Source organism: Capra hircus, chromosome 26, assembly GCF_001704415.2.
Source record: "Capra hircus breed San Clemente chromosome 26, ASM170441v1, whole genome shotgun sequence".
Classification (NCBI taxonomy): domain Eukaryota; kingdom Metazoa; phylum Chordata; class Mammalia; order Artiodactyla; family Bovidae; genus Capra; species Capra hircus.
The window spans coordinates 5,007,053-5,029,011 of NC_030833.1; the positions used below are offsets into that span (position 1 = coordinate 5,007,053).

At 44.8% G+C, this 21,959-nt stretch overlaps 1 protein-coding gene across 1 annotated transcript; it reads right to left on the reverse strand.

Moving 5' to 3' along the window:
• NPS (neuropeptide S) lies at positions 2,625 to 6,594 on the reverse strand. The gene is made up of 3 exons (XM_018041156.1): positions 6,561 to 6,594; positions 6,373 to 6,454; positions 2,625 to 3,371 (listed from the first exon to the last, which is right to left on the reverse strand). The coding sequence occupies exons 1-3, from the start codon at positions 6,566 to 6,568 to the stop codon at positions 3,192 to 3,194; spliced, it is 270 nt and encodes an 89-aa protein (XP_017896645.1). The 5' UTR covers positions 6,569 to 6,594; the 3' UTR covers positions 2,625 to 3,191.

Here is a 21,959-nt window from a genome sequence, read left to right on the forward strand (position 1 = left end):
TATTAATTTCATGGCTGCAGTCACCATCTGCAGTGATTTTGGAGCCCCCAAAATAAAGTCTGCCAGTGTTTCCACTGTTTCCCCATCTATTTCCCATGAAGTGATGGGACCAGATGACTTGATCTTAGTTTTCTGAATGTTGGGCTTTAAACCAACTTTTTCACTCTCCTCCTTTACTTTCGTCAAGAGGCTCTTTAGTTCTTCACTTTCTGCCATAAGGGTGGTGTCATCTGCATATCTGAGGTTATTGATATTTTTCCCGGCAATCTTGATTCCAGCTTGTGCTTCATCCAGCCCAGTGTTTCTCATGATGTACTCCACATGTAAGTTAAATAAGCAAGGTGACAATATACAGCCTGATGTACTCCTTTCCCTATTTGGAACCAGTGTGTTGTTCCATGTCCAGTTCTAACTGTTGCTTCCTGACCTGCATACAAATTTCTCAGGAGGCAGGTCAGGTGGTCAGGTATATCCATCTCTTTCAGAAATTTCCAGTTTATTGTGATCCACACACACAGTCAAAGGCTTTGGCATAGTCAGTAAAGCAGAAATAGATGTTTTTCTAGAACTCTTTTGCTTTTTTGATGATCCAGTGGATGTTGGAAATTTGATCTCTGGTTCCTCTGCCTTTTCTAAAACTAGCTTGAACATCAGGAAGTTCACGGTTCGCATATTGTTGAAGCCTGGCTTGGAGAAGTTTGAGCATTACTTTCCTAGCATGTGAGATGAGTGCAAATGTTCAGTAGTTTGAGCATTCTTTGGATTGCCTGGTGACATCATCAGCACTGCCTGGTGACAAAGGGAAGGTCAGAGAGTCAAAAACCTTTGACCCCAGGCCACTCTGCTGGCAGCCCTTGGGAGCAGGCAGCTTTGCTCAGAACCCTGCATAAAGCTGGTTCCAACGACTGGATGTGACCTGGGGCCCCTCGGGTGCTACCCTCTTGGGGTTCACTTTCTCCAAAGGTTTCCATGGTCATCCTTCCTTCATCTCTCTAATGACACTATCTAAACATGACTTGGAAGTCTTTTTATCTTAAGCACTTTATTCCTAAAACCTTAGCATGAGACATACCTTTTCCTTGGAAAGCAAATTTCCCGCGTGCCAGGTCTCCTCTGCAGCAATGGTTAGAGTGCAAATACTTTCTCATGGGCCTGTTGTCCTGCACTCCCCCCTCGAGGTTAGAATGATATTTCAGATCCAGAAACGGGAAGATAATTTTTCCAATTATGCTTTTGGTGTTTTATTATTCCAGCCAAATCCATATAAATGCAAGTAGGGAATTAGGAAGATTCCTCTGCAATAAAAGCTCCTCTCTTCCCTACACGATGGACCTCATGATGCCATGAGCTTCCTAATGCAGTCACTGTTCTTCAGCTCTGCAGAAGGAAGTGATGTCTATTGGCCTGTCTAAGTAGCTTCCCCACCAACAATGCCAGGAAGATTTTTTTAAAGCCTAAAACCAAAAAAACACCGTTTTCCTTGACAATCACCTGTCAGATTTTCCACCATTTCTTGGGAGCACTTTACGTCTCCTCCACAAAGCCTCCTGGGGCTGTGGAGCCTGTCTGTATGGATTCCCTCCTGGCATTTCCAGATGCCCTGAGGAGAGTCCAGGCTTGCAGTGGAGGATAAGGAGAGTGGAGCTGCCAGTAGAAGTGCCAGGGTGGTTCTAAAACTGCCCTCATCGGGATATTGTGAACAGTTAGCAGGACAATACATACCAGATGTCTGGCACATAGGGTGTGGGCTTCCCAGGCGGCAGCAGCAGTAAAGAATCCACCTGCCACTGCAGGAGACACAGGGACGGGCTCGATCCAGGGTCGGGACGATCTCCTAGAGTAGGAAATGGTTCTTGCCTCGGCAATCCCACGGACAGAGGAGCCTGGCAGACTACAATCCGGGGGGTTGCAAACAGTCAGACACGACTGGGCACACGCACATGCGGTGTGTACTCACCAAGTGCTGGCTGTTACTCTCATATGCACTTTAAATTAAATTTTAAATATATATACAAATGTATATTGAATGTGCCATCAAATTTATAACTGTTAGTTTTTATTTCCATTAAATATAGTTTCCTTAAATCCATGTCTTTCTTTAGAAATTTGATATTTTCAAGAATAACAATAATAAAAAAGCAAAGTTGCCCTCATAGACACAGAGGCCAGGACCTTAGGGACAGAAAGCGAAAGGTCACATGGATCCTAAATCCTAAAGTACATTAGGGCTTGTTCATCTCACCTGTGTCTGTACTAATAGAGTGAAATGGAAAATATAAGTTTTCTTGGTTAGTGTTTTTTACAGAATTAAACATGCACATACATATTTATTAAGGTTATGCATTGAGGTAATAAATCATCAACCAATGTTGCATTATCCTTTTTAAAAAAAAAAAAAGTAATGTCAAGAGTTTCTGTGGAAGGGATGCCTGGTCTTCTCTGGAGCAGGAGAGAGTGGGGCTTTAAGAAGCACAAATTGGGAGAACTGACTCACAAGGGGCTCGCCCCATCCCCATAGCTACGGTGGGTCATCAGTAGTTTTTTGGTTGTCTTGATCTTTATCAGCCATATTTCTGTGTTTTAAGATTTAAAAAGAAGACAAATTTCTGAGACAAAACAATGATCTATGTCTAAGTTTATTTGATGGAAAAGGGTAGCAAGATTTAGACCCGGAGGGCTCTGATCATATTTGTTTCTGGTGTCAATCGACTGAGGAAAACACACTTGTGTCATCAGCCTTAACTTTGCTTACTCTCACAAGACTTTTTTAGAAGCTGAAATAACACATCCCCAAAGGATTGGCCCAGCTAAGCCATTTCAGAAAACCATATTGAAAAGAAAAAAAAAATCAGCATTATATTACAGGCACGGGGAAAAAAAAATCATACCATTGTCATCATAGTAAAAATACTCCTACTTTTTGGTCAATTTAAGATCAAAGCAAATGTGTCTATCCCTACTCAGGCAAGCTGCTAACTGATCACATAAATATTTTATTCTCTCACAGTGAAAGTTTGACACAGGCTTACATTTTTTAAAACTTAATTTACTCTGTACCAGTAAGGAGAGAGAAGATACTTAAGAACTGACCGTGTGCCAACACTTAATGATAAAGATATACCTGACTTTCAGTATATTAGTCACACTATACAAAATCTGAGATTAATTCCCAGAGTCCTTTGCACACTTATTCATGATTTTGCTCTTCGAAAGGAAGTTTTTTTCATCCCTGTGCCGACACCGTTGCGAAAGGACCTTTTCATAAGTGTCTTCTCCAAAATTGGCTTTAGAAAATCTAGCCCCTCTCTCCTGTCCATCCTGGTTGGGCAGCTGTTCAGCAGAATGACAAAATAATCAGATTTTCCAGACACCTGGCAATTAAGATGGGGGGAGAGGGAGAGAATACAGCTTTAGAGTTCCAAGCTTATCTCAATTGTAACAATCTTCAGAATCTTATGGTGACAAATCCAATATAGCCAATATTCAACGAGGGTTTTGCTAAAACACTTTTTTAAATATAGACTTTATCAAAATACAAAATACTGTTTGAAGCTGCCTACCCTCTTCTCTACATTTTGTACTACTTATGTGATTGCAGCTACTCAGTATTTGCATCGTACACCCTACAGTTATCTTGTTGCTCTTACTTTATAAAGAACCTTTCAAGTGGCACTAATTAGTCTTGGGAATATTTTTTTTTTAATTCACTGAGAAAAACAACCCATGATAACGAAACTCCAGGTTTCAGTTGCAGCCACTTTCCTTCTGAGGCCTGTCCTGAGTCACTTTCCAAGTCTCTCCACAGGGATGTCTTTGAACTTGAGAGTTGACATCTTTGTCTCTTGACTTTGGCTCAGTTCCACCAGGGGCTCAAAGGCCTGAATGATCGAATATTGTGTAGGGGGCACTTAGCTGTGACAGATACAAGTCTGACGTCTTAGAGCTCAAGTTGGCCATCGAGAACACGCAATTCAATCCCATACTTTGTAGATGGAGAAGCTAAATAAAGACCTGAGGGGCATGATGGGTAGTCTTTGTGCTACGTGCTTATTTGTATCACCTGATTTTAACCCCTCAAAAAGCTTTATGAAGTTGATACTATTATTTCCTTGCTTATAATTTCCCATAAATAAGGAAATTAATTACATGGCTTATGGGTGAAGCAGGACTTGAACTGAGGAATCAGACTCCAAGCCCATGTTTTTCAGCTGTGTTAGAGCTACAAGAGGAAAGGGGGCTGAATGTTTTTATTACAGATAAAGAACATTCTACAGTGCCAAAAGCACATATTTCCTCTCCTGTTACAGGAAAACAAGTTTGATTTGGAGTGACTTTGAAAGTTGAGACGGGACCAGAGTGCATCCCAAGGTTCTCCACCCCCAACTGGGGTGGAGGCTCCCTGAGGGGTCCAGCAATCAGAGCCCCCCAAAAAACCATCCTACTGGTCTCTGTGGGAATGCACGGACATTTAAGAGTTTTAGATCTGGAAATAATCAGAGAATTTCAGAGGCATTGGTCATATTTGTCATGGGAAAACCAATCAAAAACTCTTGCACTCTTATGTCTTACCCTGTATTAGTAGAGAAGATCTAAGCATGATATAATGCCATCTATTTTAAGTTTCCAACAGCAAGGGCCTATGAGTCATTTTAGGAAGGGGAACACTCCAGTTCTTTCCAGAAATTCTCATAATTCCACATTTATATTGTAAATATATATATATAATCCTAGTTACAACAACCCCGAAACATCAGTGTGTGAGTGAGCTCAGTCACTTGGCCGTGTCCAGTGCTTCTCAACCCCATGGACTATAGCCCACCAGACTTCTCTGTCCACGAGACTTTCCAGGCAGGAATACTGGAGTGGGTAGCCACTCCCTACTCCAAGGGATCTTCCCGACCCAGGGATCAAAACTGTGTCTTCTGCATCAGCAGGTGGATTCCTTACCACTGAGCCACCTAGGAAACCCAAAACATCAGTAAACATCCCTAAAAAGATACTTTGCTGATCAATGAAGGGAGTCCTTGTCAGACAGACTCATTAGCTGCATAATATGGTATGTTTGCCTGCTTGATAAACTTTATGAAATTTACAACAAATATTATAAAAGCCTCTATGTTCTTTGCATAATTACTCACCCTAAACAGTCAAATTGGCACCATTACTATGTGATACAGTTATAATGAGAACAAAATTGTCACATGAAAAAATAGAAATATGGAAAATTCAGTGAAGGAAGAAACATTTCATTTATGGACAAGATGATCTCATAAGAACAATAGAGGAAAGAACATTCTTAATTTAAAAAAAAATGCACAAGTGCCTTTGTTCAACAGAAATGTCATGAACCAACCTTTAGGGAAAGAATAGAAAGTAATTAGGAAGGCATTTGAGAAAATATACCAATTTGTGGATTGTTACTCATCTATTTGATCAATGTGCTGTCTTATAGAATCAATGGCTAAATTAGTGTAGAATGCTCATAGGAGTAAACCAGGAAAAAAGAAACTAGATTAAGTAAACAAGAAATAGAAAAATGACATGCATAGATCGGTGAGAAGACTTATAATGTAAATAGCTAGATCATGATGTTGGGACATATAGTTATTGTTCAGAATTCATGTGGCATCTCATTATCTTAAAAGTGGCTTCATAAATTACACTGGTTTCAGTAATTACTGTGTGCCATGTTAAGTTTTACTGAAGCAGAGTTAAAGCATAAAAATCTATCAATGACAAAATGTATTTTAAAATTTTAAATGAAGTATTGACATAACACAACTGAAATATCATGTAGAAACAGCATTAAAAATTCCAAAAAAAGAAAATATCAATTTCTGAATGTCTTGATTAGTTCAATGAATACAGTTAGGAATTTAATCAATATTCTTCAATAAACATATGAATTCATATTTTATATTATGTTTCATTGAGAACTGACATATTATCTATATCCTGTATCTGAAAAAAGTCACCATTTTTGTAAAATTAAGAAACTTGCTGCTTTTGAAAAATAATCCTTTGTATCTTTAATATAGCTTCGAGTGTTAAATGCTCACTTTGATTATGAGTTGATGCATGTGAAACAAACAATTTATCATGAGCAAAGTAACTTACATTTTATGTTGAAATTATTTTCTTATGCAAAGCCAACTCTTAAATAATTCAAAGCAAAGTTTAATATAACCTGTATTACTATTGTAAAAATCTTCCCTTTTACCTAATTTTATGGTTACTCATATTTCTTTCATTGTAAGCTCTAATAATAAAGGAAATAATTTTGTTACATATTTCTAGAGATTATTTTGAATTTACATACTCTACAATATTAGTTATTTAGTCAAGCATCAAAAATAGAGGCAAAACTCTTACCTTAGAAGATGAAATTGGATGACACCGAAACATAGGCATTGTAGAAATCAACAGAAATAGAATAAGATTGAATTTCAATGAACTGCGGAGTAGGAAAAAAAATCAGAAAAGTCTTATTCAGGCAAGTATAAATTAAAAAGCATATACAAATTCAACATTTTTCTTTGTGGAAAAATGCAATCTCTTACCTAATCATTCTGGACTTCCTGAGATCTCTGCAGATGGGTGGTTTTATTCCCAGATTCCTCACTGTTACTCTCAGATCCTCCTTGAGTGATCCTTTTATACCAGAAAAGTTCAAGAGTGAAAATGTCATCATGTCCCATCATGGGTGACTAATTGATTCTGGCTGAGGCCTTTTGTTCCTCTTAAGCTGGAAAAGGACAATAACCTATAAGCACTGTCGTTGAGCTACCAACTATTGACTGTATTTAAAGTTTGCCATTAAAAATGTCCTTCAAAAGCCCTGTCTTCTAGACCAGAGGTCTCAAAAGGAACCAAAAGTTTGTTTAACTCAGAGTTTAAACACTTAAGAAGGAAGACATTATTTCTTTGAATATCCAGATGTCTATTTTCAAAGAATAATGCACAAAGAGTCTTTGCAGGAATGAAGAACATCAACCCAAACAATGCGCATACATTGAGTTTCCCACAGCAGATGGCCTTTCTCAGGACTTCCGAGATTAGAGGAGGGAAACAATTGTCTCCCACCTTCTATTTGCCACTCATCCTCCAGATAAAGGGAAAGCACAATTGCTCCTCCATTTCCATTGTTGTTATTCAGTCACGAAGTCATGTCCAGCTCTTTGTGACCCCATGGACTGCAAAACACCAGACGCCCCTGTCCTTCACTGTCTCCCAGAGTTTCCTCAAATTCAAGTCCATTGAGTTGGTGATGCTATGTAACCATCTCATCCTCTGCCAGCCCCTACTCCTCTTGTCTTCAGTTTTTCCCAGCATCAAAGTCTTTTCCAGTGAGTCAACTCTTTGCATCAGGTGGCCAAAGTACTGGAGCTGCAGCTTCAGCATCAGTCCTTCCAATGAATATTCAGCATTGATATCCTTTAGAACTGACTGGTTTGATTCCCTTGCAGTCCAAGGGATTCTCAAGAGTCTTCTCCAGTACCTCAACTCCAGAGCATGAATTCTTCAAGAACACCTAGTCTTCTTTATCGTCTAACTCTTACATCCATCCATGACTACTGGAAACACCATAATTTTGCATCCCCGAAGTCCTGGGGCCAGAGTTCTGGGAGAGCCTGCCTGTCATGGCTGCTGTTTTCTCTCCAGGGCATGAAATTCTTCAGGAAGCCTCTCCTGTCCTTGTGTAACACATTAATAAATGGCACCCACATTAATGATGGGTGTCTACATTAATAAATGGATTCAGGAGCACTAAGTGTGAGCAGATGTTACTGAGGCTTACAATGGAGGGAAACACCAAGCAAGGTGCTGCTTCCTGCTTGGGTAACTAGTACTTCTGAGACAGAGCCAATATTTTTGCAATACAAAGCAATGGAGGAAAGTCCTTGCCTTCTCAAGATCAGCATCTTTTGGAGGACAAAGCTGTCCTACGTCTGGGATCTTCGATGACCATTGGTCAGTGCTTCATCCCTTTCTTTTGGGAACCGCCCTGCAATATGATTCTCACGTGATTTTCAATCACACAGTCACACTCCACCTTCCACAAAGAAAAGTAGTCGAACTGACTCTCAAGAGAATCCGGAAATTAGTGCCAAGTTGGGAGCTGGGACATGTGATCCAAAACTTTTGATAGCCCTTTTGGAGACATTCTGCAGAGACTTAAGACACCAAGTGACTCAACACCCATGGTTACTTTTGGTCTCTCTTTAAACCCAGCTAAAATTTTAAAAAGCAATGGAGAAAATCAATGAAACCAGAAGCCTATGCTTTGTAAAGATTTTTGTTAGCTAGATTGGCCAAAGAAAAGAAAAAAGAGAAAATACTTAAACTGTTAGCATCAGAGATGAAAGAAGCAGGATTGCTACCGACAGTTTAAAAAATTAGAACTACGAAGAAATACATGGGTACTCGATATCTTGTAATAATTTATAATGGAAAAGAACTTGAAACTAGAAAGAAAGGGAGAGAAGACGATACAGATAGCATTTTGCTGAGTGAGGAGAAATCATTGAAGCAGGCTTGAGAAAGGTGTCTATTGAAATGGAGTTCGGTAACAGACTCGCAACAGACTTGAGTATTCATGGAACGTGTTATTGCCAGATGGGTGAAGGTGGTACTAACGAAGGAGGATCCTCTGGAATGTTGAGAATCAATTCAGTCTCACCTCCGCTCCCCAGTTTCCATACAGACACCTTCTGCTTTGTCAGAAGACCATAGATTTATCCTGAAAAGAGGGTAAGGCAGAGGACCTCCTGATGGAGTGACTCAGGTACAGTGGCATTACGGAGTCCTCTCCCACCAAAAGGAAGGTTAAACAAGCATTTTGCTCAAAGCCGAGGCCCATGGATCAGTTCTCTAACTCAGGTCCGAGCACACCATTAGCTCTTTACTCTGGAGACAAGTAAAAGGAGACTCGTCTCTGCGGTCTACCTGATGCTGTGAGTGTCTGATGCAAGGTTTTTCTTTAAACTAGGATTCGATGGTGGGGAGAAGACAGAAATTTGAGCACTGAGTGTCGCTCAGTTGTGTCCAATTCTTCTTGACCCCATGGACTATACAGTCCTTGGAATTTTCCATACCAGAATACTGGAGTGGGTAGCCTTTGCCTTCTCCAGGGGATTTTCCCAACCCAGGGATCGAACCCAGGACTCCTGCCTTGAAGCCGGCTTCTTTACCAGCTGGGCCCCCAGGGAAGCCTGGATGCCTGAAAATGTGGGGTGGAATCTGGGGGTATCATGGGACAGGGGGATGAGACTGGAGTCAGGGGTATCTAGAAAATTCTGCCAGACACTGGTTCACAGGGCTTTGCTTGGGACCACCACCTCCTTTGGTAACTGCGCCGGTCAAGTGACGTCCAATGAGAGGCATTTCTGGCTCAACTGGAACCTGCAGAGACCCATTGTCAACACCAAAAGGGCAGGTTAGTGCTCCACTCAGCCTTGGAATTTAATAGACTTTTCATTGAAAGTTTATCCTCTTATTTGTCACAGCGCAACCATCTTTGAGTCACCCAAGCCCTTTTCACATATTTCCTCATGGCATCAATGTGAACGCCAGAGGGAGAAGGGACATGTACTTTTTGACTTTTTCTTCTCGTTGGTCAAACCTGAAGTCGAGACACGCATTCAGAACCATGTTTCAGAAGTTAAAGCACATCGTGTATTTTGGACACAAAAGGTCAACAGGAGCCCTTTCTTTTCTGATTTCCAGTGCTTCCTTCCGGTTATGACCCCAAGAAATGTCCCCCAAGTACCACCTTGATCGTTACTGCATTTGGCTCCTTGCTGAAAGCAGGACTTGGAAATGTATTAAAATGATTTTAAAGGAATAAGTGACAAGCTGGAAAAGGTCATCAGCTCAGATAATTTAGGGTTTTGGCGTCTTAAAAATAATTCTACAATTGATTCCATTGTCCCTAATTATAACACATATTAAGCCCTGCATCCTTCAGCATCTATGGAAAAATCAATTTCATCTTAACGGCTTCTTAATTCATACAACTGCTCTATCCTCTGAAAGTATAATTAAAATGCAGAAAGTGGCTGAGTGCATTTTCTGGTTTTATACCAGAGTAGGGGAAATAAAGGCTTAGGCAGAGCTTAGGTTAATTTATTGAAATAAATCATCTCTCCGGTGCTTGGTTGCTCCTAAAATGCTCTGTTAGAGTTTTCACTTGGGTGTTCAGAACAGGCCGTGTTGAAGACCAAGGTTCTATGGAAATAAAAGGCAAAGACAATCCAGAGGGTGCTGGTGGGACATAAAAAGTGAAAGCAAGGCTCCTTGCTTCTGAGCATCATTTCTCAGTGTTGGCGCTGCTGCTATTTGTAGCTGATGGTTTTTGGAGGTTGGTTCCTATGTGTTGGAGGAGGTGGGAACAGCCTCTGTTCAGTAGAGACTGGGGGAACTCTCCCCTGCCCCCCGAGCTGGGACAACGGAAAATGTCTCTAGACACTATCAAATGTCTCGTGGGTAGGGGAACCAAACCACCTCCATGGAGAACCATTGTTTAGAGAGAAGCTCTCTGCTCGCTCTCTCTCCACGGACGTGGAGTCCGTGGGTGGACATACATTCCACAAGCATGGCATCACTGTCAGGGGACAGTATGTTTTTGGTGATGCATAAAATAGTGGTGTATCTTCTAATGGATAAAATCTTAGGTTAGATGGAATAGTACTTACTTTTAGAAAGGAACTATCAAAGGCAGTATTTGAGGCATGTTACTTAATATTACATGTTCATTTAAATAATAAGAAGAACTGTAAAAAAAGATCTTCATGACCCAGATAATCATGATGGTGTGATCACTCACCTAGAGCCAGACACCCTGGAATGTGAAGTCAACTAGGCCTTAGGAAGCATCACTATGAACAAAGCTAGTGAAGGTGATGGAATTCCAGTTGAGCTGTTTCAAATCCTAAATACTGTGAAAGTGCTGCACTCAATATGTCAGCAAATTTGGAAAACTCAGCAGTGGCCACAGGACTGGAAAAGGTCAGTTTTCATTCCAATCACAAAGAAAGGCAATGGTAAAGAATGCTCAAACTAACGCACAATTGCACTCATCTCACACACTAGTAAAGTAACGCTCAAAATTCTCTAAGCCAGGCTTCAGCAATGCATGAAACATGAACTTCCAGATGTTCAAGCTGGATTTAGGAAAGGCAGAGGAACCAGAGATCAAATTTCCAACATCTGCTGGATCATCAAAAAGCAAGAGAGTTCCAGAAGAAACATCTACTTCTCCTTTATTGACTATGCCAAACCTTTGACTGTGTGGATCACAATAAACTGTGGAAAATTCTGAAGGAGATGGGAATACCAGACCACCTGACCTGCCTCTTGAGAAACCTATATGCAGGTCAGGAAGCAACAGTTAGAACTGGACATGGAACAACAGACTGGTTCCAAACAGGAAAAGGAGTACGTCAAGGCTGTATATTGTCACCCTGCTTATTTAACTTATATGCAGAGTACATCATGAGAAACACTGGACTGGATGAAGCACAGCTGGAATTAAGATTGCCGGGAGAAGTATCAATAATCTCAGATATGCAGATGAAACCACCCTTATGGCAGAAAGTGAAGAGGAACTAAACAGCCTCTTGATGAAAGTGAAAGAGGAGAGTGAAAAAGTTGGCTTAAAGCTCAATATTCAGAAAACTAAGATCAAGGCATCTGGTCCCATCACTTCATGGCAAATAGATGGGGAAACAGTGGTTGACTTTAATTTCGGGGGCTCCAAAATCACTGCAGATGGTGATTGCAGCCATGAAATTAAAAGATGCTTATTCCTCAGAAGGAAAGTTATGACCAACCTAGACAACATATTAAAAAGCAGAGACTTACTTTGCCAACAAAGGTCAGTCTAGTCAAGGCTATGGTTTTTCCAGTGGTCATGTATGGATGTGAGAGTTGGACTATAAAGAAAGCTGAGTGCTGAAGAATTGATGCTTTTAAATTGTGGTGTTTGAGAAGACTCTTGAGAGTCCCTTGGACTGCAGGGAGATACAACCAGTCCATCCCAAAGGAGATCAGTCCTGGGTGTTCATTGGAAGGACTGATGTTGAAGCTGAAACTCCAATACTTTGGCCACCTGATGCGAAGAGCTGACTCATTGGAAAAGACCCTGATGCTGGGAAAGATTGAAGGCAGGAGGAGAAGGGGACAAAGGAGGATGAGATGGTTAGATGGCATCACTGACTCAATGGACATGAGTTTGGGTAAACTCCAGGAGTTGGTGATAGACAGGGAGGCCTGGCATGCTGCAGTTCGTGGGGTCGCACAGAGTCAGACACGACTGAGAGACTGAACTGAAATGAAAAGTGAAATGAAGCTAAAGTGTTAGTTGCTCAGTCATGTTTGATTCTTTGCAACCCCATCAACCAAGCCTGCCAGGCTCCTCTGTCCATGGAATTTTTCAGGCAAGTATACTGTAGCGGGTAAACATTCCCTTCGCCAGGGGATCTTCCTGACCTGGGAATCGAGCACGGGTCTTCCACACTGCAGGCAGATTCTTACTGTCTGAACCACAAGGGAAGCCTGATTAATAATGAAGTATGCTCTTAGTTTTTTTCACTGACATACATTCTTACACACTTCTGCACCTTGTCCTATTTTTCTTACACTTTGATTTTATTTTAATAATACCCTGAAGTTGTTTTCAAGAAGGCAGGCGTCATATTAGACATAGTGTCATCATATCATAAGTGGCGTTTTTATAAATAAATTCCATTAGTCACTGATGTGATATCTACGGTATTCTACTGAGGCACCTGGTGAACAGCAGCCAGCAGTGGCCTTTATAAGGAAGCACCATGAGGAGAGGAAAACCTGCTGTAAAGCACCTTGTTCTGCCAGAGACTGGACGCCTCCGGAAAGCATTTTCGAGAATGATCTCTGCAGCAGCCAACACTTCATTTCTGAATTCATCCAAGAATCAATGAAGGCCCACTCTCTTCCGGGAACTGCGTGAGTTTCTGGGGACACAGCCATAAAGAAACTCCGCAAAGGATAAACACAGGGGGGAAAAGGGCAATTCCAAGGTTAGGGTGGGGATGGGAGCGGCCCCTAACAGGACTTGGCCTTGACTGTGAGGAAGGGCACAGCAGCACAAGCCCCGAGGGGACAGGGAAGAAGCACGTGGTCATCTGAGGACCTGAAGGAGGCTCAGTCTGGTGACCACAAGGATTCACTTGGGAGGGCCCAGGGGTTCCCCATGGGGCAGGGGATGCACAACCCGCCCTTGAATCTGAGGCTCAAAAATGCTGTCAAGCTGGGGAGGAGACCTAATCGGATCTGCGCTTTAGAAGAATGCTCCGGCTGCCAGGAGCGGGTGGAATGGGAAGCCTGGGCTTCGGGACCAAGAGGCCCCCCTGCAGGCTACGTGGTCACGGTATAGATGGGATGGTGGGGCTGTGCGCCAGGGTGGTCGCCCTGAAGCTGGACAGAAGTAGATAAAACCGAGATGTTTGGGAGACAGAAATGAATGGACACCGTTACTGACGAGACGTGTGGGGCAATGGGGTGATTCAGAGCGATCTTTTTCACCAGCTCATCATAGCCACTCAGAAATGCAGCACCTCCAAAGGTCAACAGTGACCAAGCCTGACCACATCCTCCCATCCTCCCCGTCCCTCCTCCACCCCATTGCTTCTTCTCCAGAGTCTCTAAGCCAGCTTCTGTTCCAGCTGCATCCCCACCATCCTTCACCCTCATCAGGGCCTCTGTTCCATCACCCAGCTCAGAGGCCACGGTCCATCATTACAATGATGGTCCCCCAAAGTACCCCCCCCACAACAGACAAAACTCCAACCTTGAGTGAACCCATGTGACCCCGTCTCTGAGCCTCACTCAAGTTATAACCGTAGCAAAACCTTACAACAATGGTTCCCAGTCTCATGTAAAACTTCATGACCCTAGGTCTCCCACGAGCCCCAATCCTGCCCAACCAACATGATGCATCTGCTAAACAGGCCCCTCCTCTCAGTATGGAAAAAGAGATTTCATACCTTCTCTCCTCTAATGCTCCTACGGCCCACGGTCCTGTTTTACACTGACCCCCGCCCCCCCCCACACACACACATACACACAAATCTGTCTGTGGGAGTGTGCTCAGTCGTGTCTGACTCTTTGCAGCCCCACGGACTGTACCTATGAAGCTCCTCTGTCCATGGAATTTTCCAGGCAAGAATACTAGAGGGGGTTGCCATTTCCTACTCCAGAGGGCTCTTCACAACCCAGGGATCAAACCCAAGTCTCTTGTGTCTCCTGCATCGGCAGGTGGATTCTTTACCTCTAGCACCACCTGGGAAGCCCATACAGAATTTTGAGCTCACGGTTTTTGCTGAGAAAGCAGGGGCAGAGTCAGGCTCTCTTTGCTTGTTCCACTATAAAAAGCAGCGGCTCCCTCACGTCAGCACCCATGTCCTGACTCTTGCCTGGCTGTGATGGAGAAAAGTCCTTGCTCCTGTTGGGGGCCAACCTCCCCTAACTTCTCGGGAATTTTGTGCCCATGGCTCTCTCTCCTTGCTCCACTGCATTCGCTCTGGCTCATAGACTACTATCATTGAGCCCTAGGTCCCCTTCCTGCTTCCCTCCTGCACCTTTCAGAGGCCGTTTCCCAGATGATCTGAGTGTCGTAAAGAGGGAAGCAGATGGGAGGAAAAGGAACAGGCTTTGCCCGGCCACTGGTACTGCACCCACCCCCGCTGTGGTGCTCTGGGCCAGGGGTGGGGCGCACATCCCCCACAGAACTTCGCTGGGATCCCCAGCTTAAAGGCTCAGAGTGGAAAAACCCTCAGCCCTTCAGGGATGCTGAGCAGAGAACCAAGGACTTGATTTGCTGAGTGAAGGCTCTTGTCTGTAGGCAGCCATCCACGACTTGTAATTCCCGTAAATTCTAGCTCTCAGGATGACCCTACTGACTATATTCTCACTCTTAACCTCTCTCCTCATCTTTGTCCCCCAAGGTTTAGACATCACATCCATAGATCCTACCATCCAGTTTTTACGAGCAGCGTAGTTATTTTCCAACTATGTACCCATTTAAACTTTACAGTCTTTTATTAGGGTTGTATTCATGGACAAATAAATACAAGACTCTTGAAACTTTATATACTGGAAGCTTCTGCCTCTGCCTACAAAAGGATGCCGATCTCCTGGCTCAACGATTTTCATGTCATTACCTCTGACAGGGAGAGTTTTCTAAACTTCAGGTCCCTAAACAGGATGAGGATAAATGTCGATCTGACCCTCTTGTTATTTTGTGGATTTTGTTTTTACGTTTTTGAAGCTATCAATGAATATTAAGTGCATATAATTTCCTGCAACAAGAAACATTAACTTGATTGTAAGTATGAAATCTACACTACATATATTTTCGGTTTGGGATGGATGACTTACCATACCATCCGCAGCAGTTGCATTGCCTTATTGCACATTTAAGCTAGCTACTTGCATACAGTCACCTGTGAACTTTTCAAAGGTGTCTAACTAATATCTTAGCCATATGATTAGGAACAGACGCTGTAATCCACTCTTGAACAAATGAGAGGTTTTGGAGTCCAATGAAAGCATCTCATTTGCTTTAAATATGTGTGTCATTTCTCTTGACTAATGTTTAGTTGAGAAAGATTTGTAATACAGGTCAGATGCTGAGCATCAGGAAAAGGTAAATACTTGAGATGAGTCGGGAGGAAGGAAGAGAGACAGGAAATTTCAGGCTTGGAGTTGCTTCATCCAGCTGCTAATCCATCTGGGCAGGAAAGCCAGAGGGCACGATCTCTCCCCCCAGGACAGAAGTGGTCCCACCCCATGGGTGTGACGAGGAGACGGTGCTTTTTCCACATCCTCACCAACACCAGTTGTTTGTGGTCTTTTTGCTGACAGTCACTTTGGATGGTGTGAGGTGACATTTCACTATGGCTTTGATTGGCATTTTCCTGGGAATCGGTGATCAGCATCTTTTCATGAGACCATCAGCCATCTCTATGTCTTCTTTGAAAAGTCTATTGAATTCTTCCGTCTATTTTTAAATCTTGTCTCTTGCTCCCCCGCCTTTTTTTTCTTAAGGAACAGAAATGGCTTCCTTTTGCCTACATTTTCTGAATTGCAAGGGATTCCCAGAATGATAGCATAGTCCTTCTTAAGACGGCAGTCTCACTGCCCTTCCCCAGTGCAAGGGTGAAAGAGAAACATGAGTGATGGGTTATACAGGTTACAGTTTTGGTTTCCCTTATTTAACATTCTCAAACTATACCCCAGCTGTACAAGGCTGGAAGTCCAGGGAATACCCCTCCGAGTGGGGACCTGACATCATTTCATGTACTTTTGAAGAGACAATGATGATGGGAAAATGTACTGAAATGGACTAAACTGGCGAAGTTCTTTACAACTGGCTTCCATCGCTGAGACACCTAGTTTAGGTAGAGGAAAAAATGTATCAGGAAGTATCAGGACTCTTTGATTGGCAACAAAGAATTCTGGAATGTCCTCTTGATCAGGTTGACTTCAAAGATTTAATGATTGTGAGACAGCTCCCAAGGGTCAGAGCTGGTGCGGTTTAGGATTCTTGACTATGTCTGTCTGCCTCCACGCTCTGTCCCAGAGCCCCACCCTTCTGTTTCCACAGCCCCATTTCTCCTATTGCCCAGTGGGACCCTGAGGGGCTTTGTTGCAAATCAATCATTGAGCCTCCATTTGCTCTTTTTTCTTTTTCCATTTGCTCTTAAACTTCCCTTGGAAGGAACCGAGCCTCCTCCTGAGACAGGCTGGGACCTGGGACCGTTTGCTGCAAAACTTGCCCCTGGGCACACCTCTCCTTGAGCAACAAAGTACAGAGGAACTATATGGGACTAAAAAATAACTGCACTCATGCGCAGTTTGGGCAAGCTCTGGACTAAATGACATAAAGACTGAAAAACCCCAATGCCATGTCTGAAGAGCCAGGAGCAAAACGCTGGGTGTCCAGAGCAAAAAATAACAGTGCTGTGCCCGGCCCCTGCACTGGCCACCACCAAGGAGTGGGCAAGCCAGCTAAGCCAGCCCCCCAGCCTGGCCCCTGCACTGGCCACCACCAAGGAGTGGGCAAGCCGGCTAAGCCAGCCCCCCAGCCCGGCGCCTGGATGCACTCCTACTCTCATAAGAGACAAGCTTGCCCTCCTAGGGAGCAAGCAAGGAAAGCTGTTCTTTGCTCTTGCTCCCTCCACTGCAGCAGGGACCCCAGTAAAGCCTTGCCTGAGTTTCTTGCCTGGCCTGTGATCAGTTTCTGTTTACTGGGGAGACCAAGAACCCTAGTCTGCATCGCTCCTTCTTTTGAAACTACTCCTCAGGTCTTGTGCTGAACTCTGCTTGGTCAGGTCACTTTATCTCCCCATGGCTGGCCCAGCAGCCTCCTGGAGCTCCCTCGGGGGTGGGAGAGGCCCCCCATAAAGGAGTCCACTGCTCCTCATAAAGCCCCACCAATCACCCGATTTCTTCAATGGAGAGAGCTCTGCTTGTCTACCTCAGAGTCTGCCTGCTCAAGAAATTGGCAATAAAACCCGCTGTGGAAAACATCGCCAGTAAGGGGGGCAAGGCTCAAGCCTGCAGAAAGGAACCCGTTAGGGTCCCACTGTTCTGCTTCTCCCATTGCACCCCTCAGCCAGGAGGTACCCCAGGAGCCGGCTCTGCCTGCCTGGGCCCCACCATAGCCCTTCCTGCTGTGCCCATCCTTGTACCAACCCTCTAACAGTGTTGGAAGCTGTCCTGGCTTCTTGGTGCTGCCTCCACCGTCTCTAAATGTATGTGCTGCAATCAGAAGATTTGATAAATCAGGGAGGTTTATCAGCCCTTCCCAGGCAGCAAAGTGTAAGAACCCACCTGCCAATGCAGGAGACACAGGTTCCATCTCTGGGTGGGGAAGATCCCCTGGAGGAGGAAATGGCAACCTTGCCTGGGAAATCCCATGGACAGAGGAACTTGGTGGGCTACAGTCCAAGGGGTTGCAAAGGGTCAGACACAACTGAGCGCACACACATGCGCGTGCACACACACACACAGTCCTTTTAATAGTTGCACATGTTTTTCCTTCTTTTAAATACAGGTTTATGGGTGAATCCTCAGCATGGAGCAAGGGTGGCCTATGATTGGGGGATTTCCAACTACAGGACTGAGGTAATCCACAAGGGAGGGGCCCAGAGAGGAAGCGCCTCCAGCCCCCACTGGGCAGCAAGAGCTGGGAGGACCTTGGAGCAGCCAACTTCAACCCCAGATTCGAATAACAACCGCAAATAATGTGGTTTTGAAAGATATGTGAGGACTATTGAATTCTACTCTTCTGGGGATTATTTTACTTATTTTCCACGAATGCCCATTGAAGACTTGCCCCTTTCAGCCTAAAGCATCCACGCGTCTACGCGGCAGATCATTCATTTCCTTTACATCCATATGTGTGCTCCTGGAGGAGGGCAGGGGATACAGGCAGGAAACAGGACAACCTCCCAGTGTTCCGAATGTGACATCGGGCGCCCAGGCCGTACCACCTCTTCTTGGCAGCAACTAGGGGACCTGAGGGTCTGTCCCTGTCTGCCAACACAGATGGTGATTTCACAGGCTGCTCTGAGAGATTCTAAAGGAAGTTGCTGCTTGAGAAAGATGTCAGCATTCCGAAAAAGACACCTGTCAAAGATGAAACCTCGTTACACTCTGGAATAAAGAGCTCCTCTGGAGTCTCAGCTGAGTGTATGATAAACATGTAATTTCTCAGTGCAGCCGCAAGAATGAATTTCCAGTAACGCTGTGAAAAAGCAAAGTTGCAGGAACGTGAAGAACATATTATCTAACTTTTAACTTAAATGGCTAACACGCCCTTTTTCTGCATCCCTGCTCTGTCAGGTCCGTGCCAGGCAGGTGCAAGCTTTGTTCTGTCACCATACCCCAGTGTGACAGTGCTTGTCACCTCAGGCTTCACAGGGGAGCACCCACGGCCCTGCATAATGAGGGTTCTATGGTTATAAGAGATGGATGTGGGCCCTAGCTTTATCAAACCTGGAGAGATTTGCGAGGCTCAGAAATTAATGGAGGATTTGAACATCTATGCCTGGGACATGACTGGGTTGACCCAGCATCTCAGTAGCAGGAATGCACAGATCAGCAAAGTAGAACTTAGCAATGCTGCCCTGGGAGACAATGGGCTCAAGAGAAAGTCAGATTGGCCTGGCTGGGCCACAGGACCTTACTAGATGGGTTCACAGAAAACAAGAACAGCTGCCTCAGTTGTTCACCCCCTATATCATATCCGACTCATATCCCCCTGTCCCCCACTGCCTCCTGGAGTTTGCTCTAATTCATATCCTTTGAGTCTTTGACGCCATCCAACCATCTCATCCTCTGTCATCCCCTTCTCTTCCTGCCTTCAATCTTTCCCATCATCAGGGTCTTTTCCAGTGAGTCAGTTCTTTGCATCAGGTGGCCAAAGTATTGGAGCTTCAGCATCAGTCCTTCCAGTGACTATTCAGGATTGATTTCCTTTAGAATGGACTGGTTGGACCTCCTTGCAGTCCAAGGGCCTCTTGAGAGTCTTCTCCAGCACCACAGTTCAAAAGCATCAATTCTTCGGCGCTCAGCCTTCTTCATGGTCCAACTCTCACTTCCATACGTGACTACTGGAAAAACCGTAGCTGTGACTAGATGGACGTTTGTCATCAAAATGCTGTCTCTGTTTTTCAGTACACTGTCTAGGTTTGTCATAGCTCTCCTTCCAAACTCAACATTGCATCAGAACCACCCAGAAAAGGGGCGGGGCCTCCCCAGAAGCCAAGCAGAGTGCCTGTTAGCACAGAAGCCCAGGGACCCACGGCTGCCAGCAGCACAGACAGACCCAGAGAGAGTAAGCTCCAGCCTGAGACGCAGCGGAACAAAGACCATGAGGACTGACCAGGGCTTGTGGCCCAGAAGGACCCCTGTCCTGCCTGTCCTAGCTCTGTGACCCTTGACAAGTGGCCTCGCCTCTCTGTGCCCTGGCGTCCTCATCTCTAAAATGCAGCTGATACAAACTCCAGCAACCGTCGTGTAAGCTTGTGGTGGTGGGGGAAGCTTTAATACAAGTAGAATGCTTAGAACAGGGCCTGGTGCCCCGTGACAGGTTGCTCTTATGCTCACAGTCTTGCCCAAGATGCAGGGATTGCTGCATCACTTGCAGAGTCCAGTGCAAAATGAAAATGTGGGGGTCCTTGTTCAAAAATAGTAAATGGGCACTTCCCGGGTGGCTCAGTGGGAAAGAATCTGCTTGCCAACGCAGGAGCCACAGGAGATGCGGGTATGATTGCCAGCTGGGGAACATCCCCTGGAGGGAAAAAAAATGGGAATCCACGCCGGTATTCTTGCCTAGAGAATTCCGTGGACAGAAGAGCCTGGCAGATCCCAGTCCATGAGGTCGCAAAGAGTCGGACGCAATGGAACGCCCATGTGTGCACACACTCACACTGGCACAAACATATATATGCACACAGTGGAATACTACTGAGTCACAAAAAGAATGAAGTTTTGCAATTGTACCAAATACATGGACTGGGTGGTACTTGCTAAGTGATAAGTCAGACAGAGGGCAAATCCAGTATGACATCACTTACTCGAAGAACCTAAAAATACGACTATTGAACATAACAAAAAAAACCACACTCAAACACAGAAAACAAGCTGGCAGACACCAGCTGGGTGGGGAGGACACTGTAGAGGCGGACAGAGGAGTCCACGGGGCTGAGCACGCACACAGCAATAGACGGTTACACCAGCCCTGGGGCCCCAGGGAGAAGAGGGCCCTGTGGGACTCCGTGGACCACACACATGTGAAAGCAGCCCTGCCTGGGTCACACGACGGGCAAAGCTGGAATTTCAGCCCTGGACCGTTTCCTACCACACCTGTGCGCCTCCTGCTTCCCGGCATCAACTCTGCACGGTTTCTCCTTTTCTAAAGGACTGCCTCTGGAAAGCAGCTGGGTCCTCTCGGGAGCCCAGGAAACAGACAGCAGGGGCAGAGCATGATGCCGACAGCAGCCCCTGGCTCTTTGGAAGGAAGATGAGCAGCCTGAGCCTGAAAACTGTGGACAGACCGAGATGCAGGCTTAGGGCCGAAAGCAGCCAGACCACCTCGAAATCTCTTATGCTTGCCGTTCTGTGGGGAAACCTGTGGGCAGAGCTAGCTATGATGTGATGGGAAGAATGCCAGGTGGAAGGAGAATAGCCAGCGGGAGTTCGGCCCCGCCATCTCAATGTGACACTCTTTATGAAGAAGTGACAGGCGGGAGCAAGAAGCCGCCGAGACTGTAAATGTCAGTGGGAGCCCGAAGTTGATGTCTATCTTCATCTGCAAAAGGGTCCCTCTGAAAGAAAACAGAGGTGTCACAGCTGCACACTCCCAGCCAGCGTGATGAGCCTTGTCTGAGTCTGAGCCCCCAGCCCAGTCTCTGCTCCCATGTGGACATTTGGCCAAGGCTCCCAGACTTTCTTGGGGAGGAGGCATTCCGTTCTTGCCCACTTTGCACCAAGTCCGAAGCTTCTGCCTCACAGGCATTATTTTCTGGATGCTTGATGGTCAGGCCACAAGTAGTGATCTGGGACAACTTGTTGGGAATCTGGGAAGAACCAACGTGTTTCTTCCTCCTCCTAAGCCCTTAAGTTCTGAGTCTCAGCACTGGCTGTCACTGGCTAAACTCCCCGGTGACCACACGGTCCCTTTTCCGTGCCATCTTCCCAGCTCCCCACCTAACTTCAGGGCTTGTTTTTCTTTCAACTATGAATGAGGAGTCAGTCCTTTGCAAAAAAGTGAAGTATGTAGATACTTTTTTACCCCAAACACCATCACATGGAAAAAAAAATACTGATCTTAATTCCAAGTTTGAGAGAATAAGGAAGACTATTCCTTTGCATTCCCTCACTGTTCAACCATTTAGCCTTGGACGATGTTG

Coding starts and splice junctions, on each gene's coding strand:
- NPS (XM_018041156.1), bottom strand. Junction 3,372..6,372: donor ATCCAATTTCATCTTCTAAG/GTAAGAGTTTTG, acceptor CTTAATTGCCAG/GTGTCTGGAAAATCTGATTA.